At 35.3% G+C, this 20,942-nt stretch overlaps 1 protein-coding gene and 3 long non-coding RNA genes across 10 annotated transcripts; all 4 read left to right on the top strand.

The window, feature by feature from the left end:
* The first annotated feature begins 4,550 nt into the window (after window positions 1–4,550).
* Window positions 4,551–6,139, top strand: LOC124444101. Its single transcript, XR_006947833.1, has 3 exons — window positions 4,551–4,942; window positions 5,039–5,179; window positions 5,498–6,139. It is a non-coding gene; the product is annotated as an uncharacterized LOC124444101 (long non-coding RNA).
* A 1,852-nt stretch (window positions 6,140–7,991) lies between these two features.
* On the top strand, window positions 7,992–8,887 carry LOC124444223. The gene is made up of 3 exons (XR_006947900.1): window positions 7,992–8,090; window positions 8,635–8,726; window positions 8,853–8,887. It is a non-coding gene; the product is annotated as an uncharacterized LOC124444223 (long non-coding RNA).
* Window positions 8,888–9,038: 151 nt separating this feature from the next.
* Window positions 9,039–16,675, top strand: LOC124444222 (rRNA N6-adenosine-methyltransferase ZCCHC4-like). 7 transcript variants are annotated; one of them, XR_006947898.1, is made up of 8 exons: window positions 13,169–13,425; window positions 13,504–13,549; window positions 13,966–14,017; window positions 14,080–14,139; window positions 14,254–14,349; window positions 14,666–15,583; window positions 16,001–16,063; window positions 16,501–16,675. XR_006947898.1 is itself a non-coding variant. In XM_046994808.1 (6 exons), exons 1-5 carry the CDS (start codon window positions 9,125–9,127, stop codon window positions 14,256–14,258), a joined length of 480 nt encoding a protein of 159 aa, XP_046850764.1. In that variant the 5' UTR covers window positions 9,039–9,124; the 3' UTR covers window positions 14,259–14,349; window positions 14,666–14,912. The 7 variants fall into 7 exon arrangements, 1 of the variants encoding a protein (XP_046850764.1); XR_006947899.1 differs by lacking the exons at window positions 13,169–13,425; window positions 13,504–13,549; window positions 14,080–14,139 and adding exons at window positions 9,047–9,238; window positions 9,490–9,593; XR_006947897.1 differs by lacking the exons at window positions 13,169–13,425; window positions 13,504–13,549; window positions 14,080–14,139 and adding exons at window positions 9,047–9,383; window positions 9,490–9,593.
* Window positions 16,676–19,056: 2,381 nt separating this feature from the next.
* LOC124444272 lies at window positions 19,057–19,170 on the top strand. Its single transcript, XR_006947921.1, has 2 exons — window positions 19,057–19,091; window positions 19,128–19,170. It is a non-coding gene; the product is annotated as an uncharacterized LOC124444272 (long non-coding RNA).
* The last annotated feature ends 1,772 nt before the right edge of the window (window positions 19,171–20,942 follow it).

Below are 20,942 nucleotides of genomic sequence, written 5' to 3'. Positions count from 1 at the left end.
TGTTAAACATGCCAATCACTTCGCACAACAGTAGATGCCCTCAAGAGACGAAAGAGAAAGGTACGTTTTTGAAATTTTAATTTAGTGTTTAAAAAAGTACTTCAAATGTCGATAAATTCGATGACAAAAGCCTTGTTTGATGTATGGTTACGTATTGTTTTACTTGTAAGTCTTTTCGTCGGTTGTTTTTGTACCATTCGCCGTTTTTAACTGCGTGCCTTCGACGGTGTATTTGCTTTGTCAGAAAAACTTGTCAGTATAAAAACGTCAAGTTTGTATGTTTCAAAGTCTTTCTTTTCATTTTGCTTTCGTGTGTTAGTGACTGCTAGTGTTTTGAACACTTTGAAGTAAAACTTTGTTGAATATTTTTGCTTTTAGCGTGTATTTTTTGAATCGATATATTTTCAGCGACAAAGTTGTGCGACCGACATCTTCCTCGTTTCAACACAAAAATATGTAAAAATTCTAGTTGAAAAGTAATAGCATTGCAAAATGAGCGATAAGGAGGGTATTTCTTATCCCATAGGTTGATTTTTTTTAGTAAAAAATGTTCTTTTGACTCTTGTGAGCGAAAATTTTGAGATATGTGAAAAAAATATGAAATGTTGGTTCATGGTGGACATTGGACTCTCGATAAAATTGGCGCGAATTTTGTTCCGCGTGAAAACGAAGAACACTGGGCACGAATTATGCAAAATTGACAAGCTTGACTACGAAAACACCCACAAAATCTTTGAATGGAGTGGGATACAGGGAAAAATTTGAAGAGTGTAGACGGCTACAGGTTCTTCAATTCAATAAATTCGAATGAAAGCAATTTCAATCGGCGAGAAAGATTTTTAATGAAATACGATGTACGCTACTTGAGAACAATTTAGAAAAGTTGTTATTGAAAACTATTTTAAGAGCATTTTGCCAATAAACGTGTTTATATTCTATAGGAAAAGAAGCTAATTTTCTCTTGAGAATTGACGATGAACAGTCATAAAGAATATAATCCTAGTTAAAATTTGAAACAAAGATAAAATGGATCGCTATGAAAACAGCTGGAAGAGAACGAAAGAGGAGTAAGGTAAGAAACGCAAAATTATATTTCGTTAAAACTTTCATTGACTGCTTGGTTCTTTTTATACGAAAATTTTTGTTATGATATTCTTTATCATAGTAATCTTTTCTGTCAATATTTTTATTTTAATATTATAATGTTTATAATATACATCAAATTTTTGAAAACACAGAAGCTCATTTCGTTTGATTTGAATTGATAGGATATTCAAATGAAAGCAACAGACACAGCGTGTTTTTATGGACTTACTTGTGCACACATTCAAAAAAATTTCGCCTTTTCTCTTAAAACTTTGCAAGAAAAACTTTGTCTTAACAGTTTTCTTAGGCAATGACTACCTTCAATTTTTGCTGCTAGTAAACGAGTACTAGCTTAAAGTTTAGGATAGAAATGATTAGACAATAAATCAAAATAAAACAATTGTTGTGAACGATCTATCTGAAAACAATGTTCAAGAGCATTTAATGAAGTCTATATGACTTTTTCATTTGAAATGTGTAAGGGATTAAAACAAACATTCCTTGATGAAACAAAACTAAATGTTTGTGCATGTGCCAATGATTTTGATTAAATTTATAAGTCAACTCTAGTGTTGTGAATAATATTTCAAAAATCGACGCTCAATGACATATAAAGAAGTCTATAAGACTCCCTTCTTATGAAATGTATAGATATAAAAAGAAGCCTTCATTACTCATCAATCAAAAGTAACTGTTGTGTGCATTTTTTAAGCAAAATGCTCCTGAGTTTAAGGTATACAAGGATTAGCAAACAATAAGACGAATCTAGTGTTGTGAATGATCTGTATATAAGAAAGTGACGTTCAATGGCGTATAAAGAAGTCTATAAGACTTCCTTCCAATGAAATGTATAAATGTAAAAAGACATATTCACTGGATGAAATTTACTCATGAATCAAAAGTAAATGTTGTCAACATTTGTAAACAAAGTTTTATTGAGTTTAGGGTAAGGATTATCAGACAAAAATTAAGTCAAAACTGCCAATGTGAACGATCGATATGAAATCGACGTTTAAGAGAAAATGAAGAGTCTATACGACTTCATTCTTTTCAGAAATTTATAACATATGAAAAGAAACAATAATTAGAAGAAATTTATTCATAAAACAAAAGTAAAATATCATACTTAATCATACATCAGCAACTTGAAGTCTTCATTTGTCCACTATTTGTTTAATTATTAATTAGAAAAGTAAGTAAAAGTATTGTTGTAAAAAGTACTCTTTCAACAAAACGTTTATGAGCCTATGATGGCAGAACAGCATCTACTTTTCACATCTTGAGAGCACAATGTCTTAGGTTGCTGAGGCACTTCATCAATTCTTGAGGACTCGGCGTCTTCCGTTGTTGAGGCACTTCATCGATTCTTGCGGAATCGGCGTATTCCGTTGTTGAGGCACTTCATCGATTCTTGCGGAATCGGCGTATTCCGTTGTTGAGGCACTTCATCGATTCTTGCGGAATCGGCGTATTCCGTTGTTGAGGCACTTCGTCGATTCTTGCGGACTCGGCGTCTTCCGTTGTTGAGGCACTTCATCGATTCTTGCGGAATCGGCGTATTCCGTTGTTGAGGCACTTCATCGATTCTTGCGGAATTGGCGTATTCCGTTGTTGAGGCACTTCATCGATTCTTGCGGAATCGGCGTATTCCGTTGTTGAGGCACTTCATCGATTCTTGCGGAATCGGCGTATTCCGTTGTTGAGGCACTTCATCGATTCTTGCGGACTCGGCGTCTTCCGTTGTTGAGGCACTTCATCGATTCTTGACAGGTCAGAAATTTCTATTTCTTCTTTCTTCAGAGACTCTTCAAGTGGAGTGGGTTTTTCTATCTGATCTAGTTTGATCTGAGGCGCCAGATAGGTCAAACTAGATCAGATAGAAAACTCAACAAAGACAGAAAAGCGAGAAATTCAAAGGCAAACTTCACTGCTATGTTATAAAAAAAGATTATAGTGAATCGGTGCAAGAAAAAAAATGACAAAGCAATCTTGTGACGAAAAAGAAGATGAGATAATAAAAGAAAAAATTGACAACAAGATGAAATAATCCAAGATAAAGATTTTACGACTCTATAACTATACTTGTAAATACATTGCCTGACACTTTAACCCATGCATGACTTTTGAAGACTTCTTGTTGCAGATATAATCTTTTTTACATGTTTCTTTCGGTTTGTGGGTTTCATCGTCCAACGTGAAGGACACGACTTGATTGTCTCGTATAACTTACCTTAACTCAATAAGCTCTTAAACAACTTAATTCAGACTAAGATGTAAATAACCTAGCCATCGTCGAAAGTTTATGTTCTGTTGTTTTTGACTTGCACGTAATTTTCGACCAAGTGTGCACAAGTAAATCTCTAGAGATGCTGCAGTTTGCACAAGATATAGGATGGACGTCAGGTAAGATGAACATTAGATTATGCACAGACGTTTACATTGACATTAAAACTTAATTGAATATTTTTCACCTGAATTTTAGCAAAAAGCGTGCATTTAACGCCATGATGAGTTATGGTGTTTTGTCCATCTATTGTTTGTTATGCTGCATAACAGAAATGTGAATAATCATGATGATAACATTGTGTGGAAGTTTTAAAACTGCTATGGTGAACTATAAACTCAATATCAGGAAACAAATTATCCATCCTAATACCACAAAGCTTAAAATATATTTTGGTAAGTAGTTGTTGATGTGTTTTTATCTGTTCGATACCAAACAAGCGATCTTTTCATAATAGTATAATGATTTTTGATTTCAGAAATTTTTCTTCAAAAACTGAACTACCCTTAGGAGGGGCAGTTGGTTGCTTATGACGAAGAATCTACAGGTATTAAATTTTCTTGTTAATACCTTTCGTACTTGTTTTATCATTACTTACAGTTTCTGAAAAGCTGGTTACATTATGAGTAGACTAGACAGTATGACGTTATAATAAAAAATTATTCCACTTTTAACTTTTAATAAATTTTCAAAATTGGATTATTGGTTTTTGGTGATGTTTTATTACTAAATCTAGAAAGTCTTCCAACTAATTCATATAAAATTATTACGAGTTTTGAGCAAGAACAGTCGACAATGTAATGGGAGTTGCCAAAAAGCTTTTGATTCATTATATACGTTATTTTTTTGTCAAATTGAAATACATTCGTTTATATTTTTGAACTTCATTGTTTTGTAGATAAGGAATGATAGAATGGTGGTGTATTATATCGATTAATTGCAACATGGTTATTGTGGATTACATTCTGGTTGTCGTGGATTACATCGTGGTTGTCGTGGATTACATCGTGGCTGTCGTGGATTACATCGTGGTTGTCGTGGATTACATCGTGGTTGTCGTGGATTACATCGTGGTTGTCGTGGATTACATCGTGGCTGTCGTGGATTACATCGTGGTTGTCGTGGATTACATCGTGGTTGTCGGATTACATCGTGGCATCGTGGCTGTCGTGGATTTCATCGTGGTTGTCGTGGATTACATCGTGGTTGTCGTGGATTACATCGTGGTTGTCGTGGATTACATCGTGGCTGTCGTGGATTTCATCGTGGTTGTCGTGGATTTGTCAAAGTAAATTTGGGCTAAGGATTACGTTAATCTACGAATAAAGAACGACGACGAGCAATGGTGTAATAGTCAAACAATCAAAAATTGACTTACCGTTCATAAACTTTGTATTTTGTCTTTATAATCAATTTGACATTGTGTTACACATGAGTTTAAAAAACACACGATAGTTTCATGGTGGTTTGTCCAATTATGATATTTATCAAGATTTGAGTAAAGCTGTATGAGGGAAACACAAAAATAATCAATGGAATAAATCCTGACACTACGTAGAAAAATAAATATAGGTGAGTAATATTTGAATCTCGTTCAATTTGCTAACTGAGTTGCTGAAATTTGTTGTAGTGAAAAACGTAATAATATTTTAATGTTTTAAATTTCAGTAATTTCCACTTCATCAAAAAACATTACGCTTCATTTGTTGATCGTCAGAGTATGTTTCATCCTATGAACAAAACCACCTTACACAACACTGCTGGAAGTTTTGAAGAGGCAGTTGGTTGCTCATGACGACCAACCTATAGGTAATTTATGTGTATTTTTTTATTGACCTATCTTTATAGTTGCTTTTTGGCTACATTACAAGCAGAAGATAACGTTGTAAATGGGAATTTGCTTTGCAAAAAAGCAATGTTATTTGTTGGGAACGTTTTGTCTTGAAAAAACTTCTTTTCACTAATTGTTATAACATTACACAGAATATATAAGTTTTCACAGTAAAATTTATAATATTATTGAAGTTTTATTAACGGTTTTTGTGTCACGCTATTGTCAATAACTGTGCAGTTTTCGTGAATTTTGAAGAATTTCGTGTTATCTTGAACCTTTCATTTGTTTTGTAGTGAAAAAAGAATGCAATGGTGGCACATTATGATTCATATATGGCATCATTGTATCATGTATGTCGTGGGTCAAAGCATAATTGTTGTCAATCACAGTCATATAGTCATCGTAGATTAACTCACAGCTGTCGTGGATTACGTGTACTTTATTGTTGTCATGTATTTACATCGTCGTTATCGTGGATTTACATTATCGCTATACCTTAATCTACGAATAAAGACCAAAGACGACGTTTAAGGTAGCAGGTTTATAGTGTTTTAGTTAAAATCCTGGTGATCTGCACTAACAGGAAGATGATTGATCATTGGCTGAGTGTATAACAAAGTTAGTTGTTCTTTTGATTCTTGTTAGTGTTGTTGTGTTGTTTTTTTAGTTTTGTGCATGTGATGTAGTGCTTTTGCCGTTGAAACATTTGCCTGAAAACGATGATACATCTTATATTGCCGGAAACTTTGATCAAAGTGTCGTATAATGTAAGATTATCATTGTGCAAGGTAAAATATATATGTCTGATGTCGATTTTTATAAGTTTTTCGTTGTTTTGATCACCAGGATACACAAACCTAAGTTCAAGGAAATAAGCATGGGTTTCTTTGAGTTATGGTCGTGTTTATTATCTTGTTTATTATACTTCTTAAAACTGAATCATATGCATATTTAGTTATCAAACTTACGGTCCAAAAAATGGCGAAATCCGAATCACAGATTGCACGTTAAATTAACAAAAGAAATTTCGGACCGAAACATGGCGCAATCCGACATGCAAGCTGCATAGCGCAAATTAAATTAATCTAAAGTTATAAACGTCTGAAATATTCTTGCTTGATGATGCTTTATAAATCATTTTTACGTTTAGTTCGAATTGTTTGAATTTTGAACCATGCAAAATTTGAAATGTTCACCAGACGCTTGAAAATGAATATAAACAAGTCAAAGTGCTTAAAAATATTTTTAGAGAAAAATGAGTGATTTGCATCATCAAGACGAATATGCAACGTTGGTCTAATAAACAACGAAACAGAATAATAGGTGCATGAAACCCGGCATTGCTTTTGCTAAATAGATGTCAAAATCAATGTTATAACAGTGGCATGTCGAAGTTAATTAACTCACTGTTATTTAACTTGAAGAAAATAGTTCAGAGAAGGAATATAGTTTAATTATTCATGATGTATTGGGTTAGATCGTCTCGAAATCAAATCGAACATCTTCATCTATTTTATGCATGGAAGATTATTTGATAGACAGTGAGACAAACTTATCCGATACATTTAATGTAGTTCCAGGTAGGAATAATCGTAAACGGTGCCAAATTGGTACCTAGGTGATCGAGTGTTGGACACAAGAAGGATTGGCTGGCACGCCGTTTGGTAAAGTATAAGGGCCCAGGGAGGCGGTTCCCTATTCGTTAGGTTCCCTTTCGGTTCGGGTACTAACGTTGCTTTACAGGTGTCTCATCGTTCAAAGGTATGGTTTACTTATTTTGTGCAGAGTAGTTCGTAGGTAGATGTTCAAATCGGTTATTACATGCCACTGATCAACAGGGTTAGCTAAGAATGCGCTTAGGCAAAAATGGCGCAGCTAAAAGCGGCCTAAAATGGCGTACATCGGAGGTTACGGTTTTTTAAAGGATGTATATTGCCTAAGTCACCTTTTTCAACAACTTTGTAAAGATAAAGGCAGTCTAATGAAATTTGTACATATAATCAAGGCCTTAAAAATGTAAACAATCTTTTTGTAAAGATAACTAGTAAAAATAGATGAGGTGATCCCAAGCAATGTGCATCCACCGACTGGCTTTCGTAGCTTGTTGGATCTCTGAGGGTTTTCCTCCGGCGATACGCCGGTTTCCCTCATCTTTAGAGAAGCACTCTGAAGAATAACAAAAAAGGGTGGCCATGCCTGGGACCTGCAGTAGGGATTGTATGGTTATTGGGTTGGATTCCCGATCCACTTGAAGAAACAAGAGTAGATCGACACTCTTGGACCTTCATTGTTTCTGGTAATCACGCACTTCAAATAAGAATTTTTGAAGTATGATTAAATTGGACGAGAACAGAAGCTTTGTCCATTTCACATATGTCTAGTTACATACAGAATTATTAGTTTAGCTTTCCTTTCCGAGAAAGAAAGCTTTGTAGCATGTTTTATTAGCAAGACGACCAGTACACATTCATTTACAAATGATTGATGATTATCTTAAGTATTTTTATCGTAATCGTGCCATTTAAATTTTGTATAGTATATGACAGGGATAGCTAGTGATAAGGTTTGCTACTTATTGATACAACGTGTAGTAGTTGTCATTGGTTGATAAAAACAGTTAGAGAGTATTTTATCCACTCGCGACACTCGTGTCCATCGTGTCGTGTTATTTCTGCTCAATGTTTCTGCTGACATGATACAATCGAAGTGCACAATGTTGATCAATATTTAAAATCAATATTAAAATAATAATATAAATTCACAAGTTAATGAAAACTGGAAAAGACACTAAATTTATTATTGTTATGCATCCATCATGTCAAAGATTCGGAGTTGAAGTGTTCATATCTGACGAAGATGACTACCAAACTCCATGGTGTCCACATGGTAAATTATAATGAATATATTTGTTATATTTTAACATTCCTAGGCTTCTTCATCTCCTCTTTTCATGTCTCTACTTTAGGTTTCTAAAATACTTTATAGATCTTCATGTGTTTTGATTAGTATTCTAGTCAGCGAATCTAACTGTTGTTTTTGTTGAAGGACCAATGTTAATGTTTAAAAGATGTTTTGAGTGTAAACCACCAAGAGGATTTTTTGCATGCTCCGCCTGTCGTGATCGAAAAGAATGTAGTTTTTTCAATGGGCAGATGAGTCTCTAAGCAATTCGGCAAAGTCTAAAGATAGTCAAAGTTTAAATGACTATGAACGGACTTGCTGTCATACCTGTGATCTATTGTTACTACCTAAAGAAATGGAGAAACACGCAAAACATGAAATTTTATGTAATGTAACGAATGAAATGATCAGAAATGCAAGTCGTTTCTTGAAGCTAAAAGAAAACAAGAAATCAGATGCTGTATGTTTTCATGTTTAATTAAAAACATAGCATATCGTGACTGTGATGATGTTGTATTTTCTATTTTAGCAATAACTCTTTAATAATGATGCAATCAAATTCTTTTTGAACACTTTTGAAACTCTTGGTTACCAGAAGATAATTTGTGTAGGTACTCCTAGGTATGTTCAAATTTCATCCAAACCATGTACCATGTTGTTCTAATGAATATTTAGATGTTGAGGTTTCTTTTTACTTTTAATTAAATACCTTTTGTTTTAATTTTTTATATGATGGTTCTTGTGTAGAATACATGAAGCAATTCAAACTAGAAAAGCTGCTGTTTGACAGTATTTTATTGGATATAGACCATAGACATGTAAGTTAAAGAATACTTGTCTTGAGGACACTGAGGAAATCATAGTTTCAAATTGTTGTTTCAAAACAACTCTTTTAGTTATGGACAGCATAAGTCAGGGGGTTAAGCAAAGATTGATTTTGTTTCAGCTCCCACCAGTAGGAGAGTATAATGTTTGAAATATATATTTGCCCTAATCTATAAATTCATTACAAACATTGCATGATACTATTGACAATAATTTTTTCAATTCACAGGTCCAGTTTCATAAAGACGGCCATTTTATTCACTATAACATGTTCAACCATCATTTTTTTTGAAAAAGACCCTGCAATGGTTTGTTTTAAGAAGTTCTTATACAATTCTATACCCAATTCTCTGATGGTTATTTTGGATCCACCTTTTGGTGGGTTGGTTCAAGTACTGCCAGTATCCCTAAAAAACTTTGGAAGCTTGTTTTTGAATTATGTGAAAGAAGGAGGTATGGTAAAGTATTTTAAAGAATAGTTCTTCTGTTTGATATTACTGTCCCACTGCATATCAAAGATTTTCTGAAATATTAATTTTATTTTATTTACTTATTATAGATGATTACCATTTATCTTGCTTGTCAACTTTCTGGATTTTCCCGTACTTTATGGAATCACACATTACCAAAGAATCACCATTCTTTAAGATGTGCGATTTTAAGGTTTGATAAGTTTTAAAGTAAATGGTTTGAACCCGGGATATCGTTATGTTTGTAATGATGATCGTCCAGGTTAATAAAGTCCTGAGAAGGACTGTTTTTGATGTTGTTGACTGACGTTCGACAACCTTAGCGGTAGTCATCTTCAGAGTCAAATGAGGAGTAAACGTCAGGTTAGCCGTATTTGTTGTCTGGTTCTTACGTCATTGTATTGTGCAGGAGCAGAAATGCATTGTCATTGTGATTAGTGTGAAGTGAAATATTTTATTTTTAGTTGTGATGTGTGATTTAGGTGTGACGTTTTTAGTTGTAGTGTGGGGTCAATTGTATATTGTCAGGTGAATTAGTTTTAGTGATCGTTTGTTTGTATTGTGAATAAGTCGGTAACCGGTAATTGCTGTGATCTGTTCAGGGGTTTGTTCCGTTGGTATACCAACTTTCTAATGTAAGCCGTTCTATAGTCAGTACTGTAAGTGATGCATTTTGCCGAGTCCCAGTCAATGTTGTGCTTTGTGATTCGGTGATGTTCGGCAATGTGATTAGTTTTGTCTTGTTTCTTAGTAGCCTTTGTGCTCAGTAAGTCTTATGTTTAAGTTCCTGCCAGTTTCCCCAATATAGGAGGCGTGACAGTCAGCAGTTATTTTGTAAACTGCACCTTGTCGTTCGTTGGGTTGTTCTTGTCCTTTATGTTCGTACTTGTCGTAATGTTGTGATTGGTTTATGTGCGACACGTTGTATGGTCGTAAGATACGCGAGATAGTCGAGACGTACCTTTGATGTAAGGTATCGTTGCTGTTGTCACTGAGTTGTTCGTTTCGTTGGGTTCGTTGGGTTTGTAAGTGTTGCGTTTGATAAAGTCAGAGTTATAGTTGTTTTGTCAAAACACGTTTGAGATAGTTGTTTTCGTTTTGTAGAGCGTCCGGTGAATCACATATGATTTGTGTACGTCTTGTTAATGTTCGATTGTGGTGGCTTTGTGTGATGTAGGGTTGTAAGATGATTGGTCTAGTAGTCGGTCAGTATGTGTTGGCTTGCGATAAACTGTTGTTCTAGTTTTGATTGTCATGCAACAGTCGAGAAAGGAAGAGTTCCGTTTTCTCGACATCTTTGGTAAAGTGTGGCTGTTCTGTTTGTTGATGGAAGTCATCACCTCGTCTGCATGTAGTGCTGTGATTGTGTCATCACGTAGCGAAACCAAAAGGTAGCGCATGTTTGGGGTCGTTCCTCTATAGATTGCATTAACCATTCAGCAACAGAAACGGGCGAGTATTGCGCCCCATGTAATTGCTTCAGTGTGTTCCTTTGTAGAGGCAGAGTTTCAGTAACTCCAATAATGTCTTCTGTCGGTAATGGCATGTGTGGTGTTTAATGAGGTTTTGTACAAGTGCCAGATTGTGGAATACTGGTGAACAGTGATTTCACATCAAAGACACTAGTATATAGTTGTCTGGTATTTGTATAGTGCACAGTTTAATGAAAGCTGTGGATTGTAGCTTGTGTTTTGATTTGTTTGTAGTGGTTGCAGTATGTTAGTCAAGTACTTTGAAAGGCTGTCCTAGCGTATCAAAGAGACTTGTCAGAGACAACAAAAGACGAGATCAGAAGCAGGATAGCCTCCACTTTACAATCGTCCTCTATACGTGACAACAACTTGACAAAAGACGAACAACAAGCACTCAAACGACTAAAACACGACAACAACATCGTCATTTTACCAGCAGACAAAGGACGCGTGACTGTGGTCATGGACAGGAATGATTACTTTAACAAAATGGACGCACTTGTTAACGACAGACAAACGTACGAACAACTCAAACGAGACCCAACACCATCACTAGTACGTAAACTTAACAGCAAGATCTTCTATGAGAAAATCTAACATTATATCTGAACGTATTTACTATCGACTCAGATGTTCAGTACCACGACCACCCAGACTATACGGACTACCAAAACCACAAACCACAAATACCCATGCGACCAATTGTATCATTCTGTGGTTCGCCTACTTACGAACTTTCAAAGTACTTGACTAACATACTGCAACCACTTACAAACAAATCAAAACACAAGCTACAATCCACTGAAACTTTCATTAAAAACTGTGCACTATACAAATACCAGACAACTATATACTAGTGTCTTTGATGTGAAATCACTGTTCACCAGTATTCCACTTAATCTGGCACTTACTTGTACAAAACCCTCATTACAAACACCACGGACGTACTGCCATTACCGACAGAAGACATTATGGAGTTACTAGAGCTCTGCCTCACCTCGACTTACTTCAATACAAAGGAACACACTACAAACAATTACATGGGACGGCAATGGCTCGCCCGTTTCTGTTGTAGTTGCTGAAATTGTAATGCAATCTATAGAGGAACGGGCACTCATGACTTACAAACATGCACTACCTTTTGGTTTCGCTACGTAGATGACACAATCACAGCACTACATGCAGACGAGATTGATGACTTCCATACTCACATCAACAAACAGAACAGCCACATACAATTTACCAAAGATGTCGAAGAAAACGGAACTCTTCCTTTTCGACTGTTTGCTAAAACATGACAATCAAAAACTAGGAACAACAGTTTATCGCAAGCCAACACATACTGACCGACTACTAGACCAATCATCTTACAACCCTACATCACACAAAGCCACCACAATAAGAACATTAACAAGACGTACACAAATCATATGTGATTCACCGGACGCTCTACAAAACGAAAACAACTATCTCAAACGTGTTTTTGACAAAAACAACTATAACTCTGACTTTATCAAACGCAACACTTACAAACCCAACGAACCCAACGAAACGAACAACTCAGTGACAACAGCAACGATACCTTACATCAAAGGTACGTCTGAGACTATCTCGCGTATCTTACGACCATACAACATACGTGTCGCACATAAACCAATCACAACATTACGACAAGTACTAACGAACATAAAGGACAAAGAACAACCCAACGAACGACAAGGTGCAGTTTACAAAATAAACTGCTCCGACTGTCACGCCTCCTATATTGGGGAAACTGGCAGGAACTTAAACATAAGACTTACTGAGCACAAACGAGCTACTAAGAAACAAGACAAAACTAATCACATTGCCGAACATCACCGAATCACAAAGCACAACATTGACTGGGACTCGGCAAAATGCATCACTTACAGTACTGACTATAGACAACGGCTTACATTAGAAAGTTGGTATACCAACTTGGAACAAACCCCCCTGAACAGATCACAGCAATTACCGGCACCTTACAAACGACTTATTCACAATACAAACAAACGATCAACTAAAACATTACACTTCAAACTAATTCACAATGACAATACACAATTGACACCCACACACTACAACTAAAACGTCACACCTAAATCACACATCACAACTAAAAATAAAATATTTCACTTCACACTAATCCACAATGACAATACACATTTCCTGCACATTTCCTGTACACACAATACAATGACGTAAGAACCAGACAACAAATACGGCTAACCTGACGTTTACTCCTCATTTGACTCTGAAGATGACTACCGCTAAGGTTGTCGAAACGTCAGTCAACAACATCAAAAACAGTCCTTCTCAGGACTTTATTAACCTGGACGATCATCGTTTGATAAGTTTATTACACTTTGTGAAGCTCTTGTCAAAGTCATTGTTCTTTCCCCCATTGAATTTGGTTGATTATTATGACAATCATCCACTCTACAAGAAGCATTTCAAAACAAAAAAACTATCTCCTGTCAGAGTGTTCACTAATGTCTTGTTAAAGACCATCATTCTACCACCAAATGATAAGTAAATAACATTTCTTTATCCATGTATCGTGTTTCTGATATTTTTGTAGTTTTGTGACAAATGTCAACAATATTTCAGCAAAGAGAATTTACATTGTGATCTATGTAACGATTGTCCTACTAAGGTAGTGTGTAGTAGCAAACATAGGTACTGGTAGGGGGTACAGGCTTAGCTAAAAAGGGGGGCCCCAAGGAACAACTGAAATTAGTCAATTTCAAAGACACATGAAAGCAATGTTACATTACTGTGTATGCTGCAAAAATAGTGTTTTTTTGAAATCACCCTTTCAAAATACTCACTGGCTAGCTAGTTGCTATCAGTAAGGGCTCAGATGAAGTGCGAAACTCCGTGAACATATTACACTAACACCCGCCATACCTCCCCAGTAGGGCCTCATTACAACATACAGTCATTGTCTATAAACAGGGAAAATGAAGTGGGCAGATGTTGAAATCCATATTGGGGTCAGAAATGCCCCTGGTAGCAAATCATGTTTTCCATCGAACATTTTGCAATATTTGTGTTATTTTGTTATTACAGCATAACAATGTTTGGCAGCATTGTCTTATTTGTGGGAAATGTGTAAAGAAAGGTATGTTGATTGGCCAAAATTGCATTGAAAATTCTTTGCAAACATTGTATTTTAATTATCAGGTTATGTTCACTGTGAGATATGTAAATCCTGCAAACCTCCTGGACATGATTGTCAAAGAGGTGACTTTACTCTCACTTCATTTGCAATGTTGTGGATCAATAAATCAGTAATTAAAAAAGTTTCATCGGCCAACTTTTCTTTACACGATGTTATATTTGAGGTTTTGTTCCTAGTTTAACAAGAGGATGTCATATTTGTGGAGATTTTGGTCACAAAAGGAAAGCTTGCCCACGAAGACACACTAAAATGAATTCAAATCAGAAAAAAAGGTAGAAATGTTTATCTTTAAAAGTATAATTCATATCATTACTGGGTAGTGCAGTGAACTCAAATAATTCTTGGTTTGGACCTGTTCATTTCAGCAAGAAGAAATTTAAGCTTCATCCTTCGCCATTTATACTTTTATTGTAATACTTGCATTGTGTTACTTGATGAACTGTTTTCTCACACCTTAGCTAGATTTTTCTCTTGTTCACAAATGAAGTGTTTTTCAACCCAAATACTAAACATCAATCATTTCACACTTGTAAACCCAGTGTTTTTGGTAAGGGTAAAATTGACCAATTTCTTTTGAAATCTGTGTAGATTCCATGATGGCAAACAAATCACTGAATGTAATAAAATCAGGAAAAGAGAACATTGATGGACAAGAACTATTACTTGATGTTTCATACATCTTAAAGAAACATGACAGTGAATCCTGTCTGTCTCCTTAATTTAAAATTTAAGGCTTGATCAAGTCTTCTAATGTCAACGTACAAGATAGAAAAGGATCTGAAAGATGGAGATAAGTGATGTATGGAAGTGAAATATATTTATCTTTTCATCCAAATTCATTAATTAAAAGTTTGGCAAATCTTATACATCTGCCCTTATACTTATAAAAGCAATTATTTGCACACAAGAATACCCAGAGGTTATGTAGGTGTTGACAGTTTGTTGAGTTCATTGGGTTTTGAAAAGTCTTATGGCTATACTGTGACTGTACAATGCATGACAGACTGGTAAACATGATCTGGGTTTGCATAATTGTTGAAGATAAGTGGTGGTGGGGAAAATTTATTGGAGAGAGGATAGAAAGTCAAGGTTGTGAGCATTATCTGTAACATTGTATGTAAATATGCTTTCTAAAAACATTCTTGGTTTACTTTATGTCAAACCTTCACTTATATCATTCACCCTCCACTTCTTAGCTTCTTAGCTCAAACTTAACACGTGACTTATTTTGACCAATTACATTTGGTAGTTGGCACTAAATTTGCCGATCCTTCACGCGCCATGTTTAAAATAATTTCTTCCTGACACACTCTTTATCGTAAGTATTATGTACAATATTGCAATATTTGTCGAATAAATAAGATTTATAGCATCAAAGTGAACTTAACTTGTCAAAAACACTACTATTTGTCTTGAAAGTATTGAAAAAGTCTTCCACGAACTCAGCAAACCTGTTGTCGATTTGTCAAAGCAAAGAGTCTCACGGCTTGCCTTCTTTGGTACAAGGTACGATGGTTTTGATGATCATAAGAAATAAATATTAACGGTTTGTTTACCATTTCCTGAAAATATTGCCGAATAGTTGTATTTCAGTAGAAGAAATCTTAGACATATGATGTCATACTAGTTCGTTTCATGTGGTTTCATGTATATTTATTTTCCTACACACGTCAATTAAAACATCTACAAAAACTGTAGACGTTTTGGCTAAAATGCAGCATGTAATGCAACGTTGTAGTTATTTTAAAATTGGTGTAATAGTAATATCCAAGTGAGTGATAAATTCAACTGTTGTCAAATTGCAGATTGTTTATAACTTTGTCGATGATATACACTTTATCTCCTTATGTCAACTGAAATAGTGGATTCAAAGATATTTCAAGCTTTTTTATTCACTTAATTTCTATCAAATGATTTCTTAAGGATATTCACTTCATCAATCAAGAAGAATGTTGAAGCTTGAAGTCAGAAAGAGTGGATACACAGGTTAGCAAATGAGTGGTTGTATTTAGAAGTAAGATTTTGCACGCAGACAATAAGGTTTGGAAGGTAAGAGTTGAGTTAAATAAGGAATGGGGTTGTTGGGATTAGGAAGAATGAGTCTCAGGAGTTTTGATAGCATGGTGGGATATAGGTTTCTTTGTAATTATTAAACACTTATTAGCCAAGATTGAGAGTAAAATCAAGTTGGTTAGTGGTAAGTTTATTGGGTGCATTGGAATATGGTGTAGTGGTGTTAGTGATATTGTCAGTCTTGGTACTGATGTTAGGTAGTCTTAGGGCTGGTGATAGACTTATGTAGTGATAGTGTTGGTGTTACTTTTACTTTTGCCTTGGTTTTATTCTTAGTCTTGCTGTTCATGATAGTGTTAGTCTTAAGTTAGAAAAAGTGTAATTTTTTGTGTATTTCTCTTTATAATTAGGTGTTTGTGGTGGTGATAGTCGTACATCGAGTCTCAAGAAAGAATCGTTGTAAAGAAAGAACTCTTTGGAATCACCTGTGTACGATACATACATAATAAAGCATGTTACATCTAAACAGCCCAACCAAAAGGTGAACAGAAAACAACGACAGCAAGTGCAATGGCAGAACAACGATGAAATTGAATTTGACAAAGAAAAGAATTTGGGTATACAAACCGATCAACAGCTAGAAGTTTAGATAAACGTCAACGTTGGGGAAGAATTTACTGATAACTGACAGATATTCTCAGTGGACTGCACGCAAATTATTAACTATCAAAGCAGAGGCTCTGATATTTATATTAAGAATTCGCTTTCCGCCCGGTATATCCCTGGTCACAATTCTGAAGAAACTATCAAAGCGGAATTATTACGAGTTAAATTACTACGAGTGATCTACGACAAGTGCCATTGGATTGATAAAGCTAATATCGACAGCAGCCGCTAAAAGAAATCTGCGTGGTTTAGCCGTAAGAAAACGTGCTGCTTTTGAAAGACTTATTACTTTTCTATCTTTTCAAAAGAAGACATAAGTAACTATAGATGTTTTGCTTTTGTATTACCAAACTAACATTAATATAAATGTATTTATTTGTAATACTTTTCAGTCTTTATATCAACACTCGACTACGAATATGAATTTTTGGTTTACCTTTAGCTGGAAGTGATCTGTTATAATTTTGATTCGAGACCTTCAATGGTCTATTTTTTTTGCATTAAATCCTTCAAGGTAGGAATGGCACTTTAAAATGACCAGGTGTCTTCAACGAACTCTCTGGTCTAGTGGATAGACACAACCTTTCGAGGTTGAGAGTGGAGGTTCGAACCCTGTCTGGAATAAGATGTAACTATGCTAAGGATGAATAAGAAATCGGAAAATAAGGAAATAGTGCTGGTTAATAGAACAAAAATGGGATTTCTATTACTAAACTTTTCGAGAATGGAATGCGACACTTAGTATAAATTCAGAAAAAAACGCTCTCCGATGAGAAGGAGAGCGAAGAAAAAAAAAAATAGGATCCCATGCAAAAAACCACTCTTAAAAAAACTAAGTCTTTTGCTCAAATTTTTTTGACTCCCTGTGATCAGGGAGTTATTTTTTTAAATTTTTGAAAAGTCAGGAAACCCAAGAGCAAACAGAACGCCCTAATCATCCCTTTCTTACTTCCAGGCACTCGTTCCTCAGTTCAACTTTCTGTCTTCCACATCCGCCGCGTACACCTGCCAAGTGTGTTGGCAGAGGGGCGAACCAAGGATCTTGTGCACCGGAGGTCATTGATGTCGAACTAAACGCCCAACATCGGCCAGTTGAGCTAACCGCTCATCATCGAAAGCTCTATGTTTTTGAGTATTTGTTATATTTTTCAATGTGAAGCGAAAGAAAAGGAGAAGGTCTTGAACCTTAGATGGTCTTGAACCCGAGAAGGTGAGAGCACTGCACCTACATCTGTACCACTCGGCCAGACGGGTGAATTGGAAAACCGTTTAAAACATGTCAAGTGTTTCTGACTAAACAACATTGCCTTCATTTCTCTTGAGGCTCACATTTAATACTGTGTTTATCTTGTTCTTCGTCACCATCATTGCAAAGATGAAGAAAGGGACTTACTACGCATTATAGTTGTTCAACTCTAACATTGCAGGAGAATAAATGATATAAGCGAAAGGAGGAAGACCAATAAAGTATGCACAATGTCAGACATTGCATGTGGTGAATCAAAACAACAACGCGCATGATCGTAGTCAATTTAATGGCGCTGGGAGTTTCTAACTTGTCGGTTCAAAGTTAAATAACATATTTTTTACCATCATGCATGATAATATTGTAATGGTTTCTACAAAAGCATATGGTTCCTGCAGAACAGTATCCACTTACTAATTCAAGTCTTTTTGTCAATTTACAATCTTGCCATGTCTTGAGTGTCATCATTTCAAATATAGTCAATGTAATCAATATAGCCAATGCGGTTTTTGTCTACATTTGTGTCTACCTTCTTGTCTAACTTTGTGTCTACATTTTCATAGGACAAAGTTCTCATTTTGTTGAACACGACAATTGAAAAATTAGTCATTTCATAGTCGAAAATATTCGAAGTAATCGAAGGTAGTGAATTCACGCGATGCCATGTGGTAAATCAGGGCAGTGACGAGCATGTCTTTGGTCACTTTTTCCGATGCAATGGCGTCAAGATCATTTGACTTTATGTTTGAACTAACTGAACTATTTTTTATCATCATACGCACCAACCATTTTTTTTTCAATGTTGGTTTTGGTTGCACACAAACAAAAGTTAAATAGCAAGGACAAAGAAACCTATGAAAGTACGTCTTTTTATGATATCATGTGCATTTTCAGAAATTTTCACATTTTTTCACAAAGATTATAATTCAATCATTTTCACAAAGGTAGACATAAAGGTAGACACAATGGTAAATATACATACGTAGACTAAAAAGTAGACACAAAGATAGTCATAAAGGTAGACATAAAGGAGACACAAAGATAGTCATAAAGGTAGACACAAAGGTAGACATAAAGGTAGACATAAAGGTAGACAGAAAGGTAGACATTAAAGTAGACAGAAAGGTAGACATAACGGTAGATAAAAAGGTAGACACAAAGGTAAACACAATGGTAGACATAAAGGTATACACTAAGTTAGAGACAAAGGTAGACACAAGCAAGGTAGATAATTCATGCATTTTCACAAATTTTCACCTGTTTTTCAAAAACACACTATAATTCATGCATTTTCACAAATTTTCACATTTTTTTACAAAAAGACTATAATTCATGCATTTTCACAAATTTTCACATTTTCTCACACAAAGTCTATAATTCATGCATTTTCACATTTTTTTCACAAAAAGACTATAATTCACGCATTTTCACAAACTTTCACATTTTTCACAAAGACTATAATTCATACATTTTAACAAATTTTCACATTTTTTCACACAAAGTCTATAATTCATGCATTTTCACAAACTTTCACATTTTTTTCACACTATACTTCACCGAATTTAATGCAATGAATTCTAGTGTTTTTGTGAAAAAATGTGAAAATTTGTGAAAATGCATGAATAGAAAGAGAAAAAGATGTAATCGATGACATAAAAGAGAAAAAGCTGTCATTGCATAAAAGACGATATCATAAAAAGACGTACTTTCATAGGTTTCTTTGTCCTTGCTATTTAACTTTTGTTTGTGCGCAACCAAAACCAACATTGAAAAAAAAATGGTTGGTGCGTATGATGATAAAAAATAGTTCAGTTAGTTCAAACATAAAGTCAAATGATCTTGACGCCATTGCATCGGAAAAAGTGACCAAAGACATGCTCGTCACTGCCCTGATTTACCACATGGCATCGCGTGAATTCACTACCTTCGATTACTTCGAATATTTTCGACTATGAAACGACTAATTTTTCAATTGTCGTGTTCAACAAAATGAGAACTTTGTCCTATGAAAATGTAGACACAAAGTTAGACAAGAAGGTAGACAAAAACCGCATTGGCTATATTGATTACATTGACTATATTTGAAATGATGACACTCAAGACATGGCAAGATTGTAAATTGACAAAAAGACTTGAATCAGTAAGTGGATACTGTTCTGTAGGAACCATATGCTTTTGTAGAAACCATTACAATATTATCATGCATGATGGTAAAAAATATGTTATTTAACTTTGAACAGACAAGTTAGAAACTCCCAGCGCCATTAAATTGACTACGATCATGCGCGTTGTTGTTTTGATTCACCACATGCAATGTCTGACATTGTGCATACTTTATTGGTCTTCCTCCTTTCGCTTATATCATTTATTCTCCTGCAATGTTAGAGTTGAACAACTATAATGCGTAGCAAGTCCCTTTCTTCATCTTTGCAATGATGGTGACGAAGAGCAAGATAAACACAGTATTAAATGTGAGCCTCAAGAGAAATGAAGGCAATGTTGTTTAGTCAGAAACACTTGACATGTTTTAAACGGTTTTCCAATTCACCCGTCTGGCCGAGTGGTACAGATGTAGGTGCAGTGCTCTCACCTTCTCGGGTTCAAGACCATCTAAGGTTCAAGACCTTCTCCTTTTCTTTCGCTTCACATTGAAAAAATATAACAAATACTCCAAAAAACATAGAGCTTTCGATGATGAGCGGTTAGCTCAACTGGCCGATGTTGGGCGTTTAGTTCGACATCAATGACCTCCGGTGCACAAGATCCTTGGTTCGCCCCTCTGCCAACACACTTGGCAGGTGTACGCGGCGGATGTGGAAGACAGAAAGTTGAACTGAGGAACGAGTGCCTGGAAGTAAGAAAGGGATGATTAGGGCGTTCTGTTTGCTCTTGGGTTTCCTGACTTTTCAAAATTTAAAAAAATAACTCCCTGATCACAGG

This window comes from Xenia sp. Carnegie-2017, unplaced genomic scaffold, assembly GCF_021976095.1.
Source record: "Xenia sp. Carnegie-2017 unplaced genomic scaffold, XeniaSp_v1 HiC_scaffold_21, whole genome shotgun sequence".
NCBI classification, from domain to species: Eukaryota; Metazoa; Cnidaria; class Anthozoa; order Malacalcyonacea; family Xeniidae; genus Xenia; species Xenia sp. Carnegie-2017.
This window is presented reverse-complemented; position numbering and strand designations above follow the sequence as displayed.

Coding starts and splice junctions, on each gene's coding strand:
- LOC124444222 (XM_046994808.1), top strand. CDS start 9,125: ATGATACTATTGACAATAATTTTTTCAATTCACAGGTCCAGTTTCATA. Junction 9,594..13,965: donor TTAAGATGTGCGATTTTAAG/GTTTGATAAGTT, acceptor TTGTTATTACAG/CATAACAATGTTTGGCAGCA. Junction 14,018..14,079: donor TGGGAAATGTGTAAAGAAAG/GTATGTTGATTG, acceptor TTTAATTATCAG/GTTATGTTCACTGTGAGATA.